Source organism: Fragaria vesca, linkage group LG4 (assembly GCF_000184155.1).
Source record: "Fragaria vesca subsp. vesca linkage group LG4, FraVesHawaii_1.0, whole genome shotgun sequence".
In the NCBI taxonomy this organism is placed as follows: Eukaryota; Viridiplantae; Streptophyta; class Magnoliopsida; order Rosales; family Rosaceae; genus Fragaria; species Fragaria vesca.
In genome coordinates, this window is record NC_020494.1 from 10,570,310 (window position 1) to 10,571,381 (window position 1,072).

At 41.3% G+C, this 1,072-nt stretch overlaps 1 protein-coding gene across 1 annotated transcript; it reads right to left on the reverse strand.

Annotated features, from left to right (window-relative positions):
• Positions 1 to 241: 241 nt before the first annotated feature.
• LOC101297718 (monothiol glutaredoxin-S10-like) lies at positions 242 to 784 on the reverse strand. The gene has a single exon (XM_004296755.1). The coding sequence runs from the start codon at positions 567 to 569 to the stop codon at positions 261 to 263; it is 309 nt and encodes a 102-aa protein (XP_004296803.1). The 5' UTR covers positions 570 to 784; the 3' UTR covers positions 242 to 260.
• Positions 785 to 1,072: the final 288 nt, after the last annotated feature.

Consider the following 1,072-nt stretch of genomic DNA (forward strand, 5'->3'; position numbering starts at 1 on the left):
ATATATATATAAATTAGATAGTACGCAACTTCAACAAAAAGTGTATATATCTTGTAGACTCAAAAGTGATCCATGTAGTTATACAATTAATTATAACCACACTTGAAATTAGTATACAAAACTAAGTTATAAGCCGCTGGATGCAAGAAAAAAGAACAAGTACAAAAGAGTTAAACCCTCAAATATTATTTTAGGGACATATAGTAGTACTATTAGGCTATGCATGCCTGGTTAATTGGTCATCCATGCATGGAATTGGACTACAGCCATAGGGCTCCTGCATCTTTAAGCAACTTCTTTAGGGTGCCATTAAGATGAAGGGTCATGACTGTGTTGGCAGATCCTACAAATTTTCCCCCAATGAACACCGCCGGCACCGACGGCTGGCAACCTAGCCTCATCAGAGCCCACTCCATCTCCTTCCCTCTTGACTCCTCGTCGAGCTCGTAGATTGCAGGGCTTACGCCTTGTTCATAGAACAGTCTCTTGATTGCGTGCGACATGCAGCACGAGCTCTTACTGAAGATCACTACAGCCTTCTGTGACGCCAACTTTGCTACTCGGTCCATTTGAGTTAAAGAAGTATCCAAAATTTGACTATGCAAAGGGTTAGTTAATAAGGATGAAATGTAGCTGCTAAATGTGATGAAGATCGATGCGACTAGGGTTTTGGATTGGAAAGCAAGGAATTAGGTGAGAATGTGAGCGAAATTTGGTGAAAGTGGAGAAAAATGTAGGCAATGAAGGTTGTGGGTTTAGTAGCAAGTAGTAGCAGAAGCTGGTTTGGTTATGGAATTGGATGAGTTAGGAGCTGTATATATAGGGTAAGCCAAGTCCCAATTGGGAGTTGGGGATCATTTACATATTATATGCATACTTTCACCCAGTAGCGAAAGCAGAAGGTTCCTCAAGATATATGGAATGATTCCCGAAACTACCCTTGATGTGAGACCCTTGTGTGCCAAGAATCTGTGATACTGTTAGAGATAAGCCAAACGTGGCCGAAAGTAGGTTAAGGAGGGAGGGGATTGAAAATCTGAGAATGAATTGGTGCAAGTGCATTAGAATTCGG

Coding starts and splice junctions, on each gene's coding strand:
- LOC101297718 (XM_004296755.1), bottom strand. CDS start 569: ATGGACCGAGTAGCAAAGTTGGCGTCACAGAAGGCTGTAGTGATCTTC.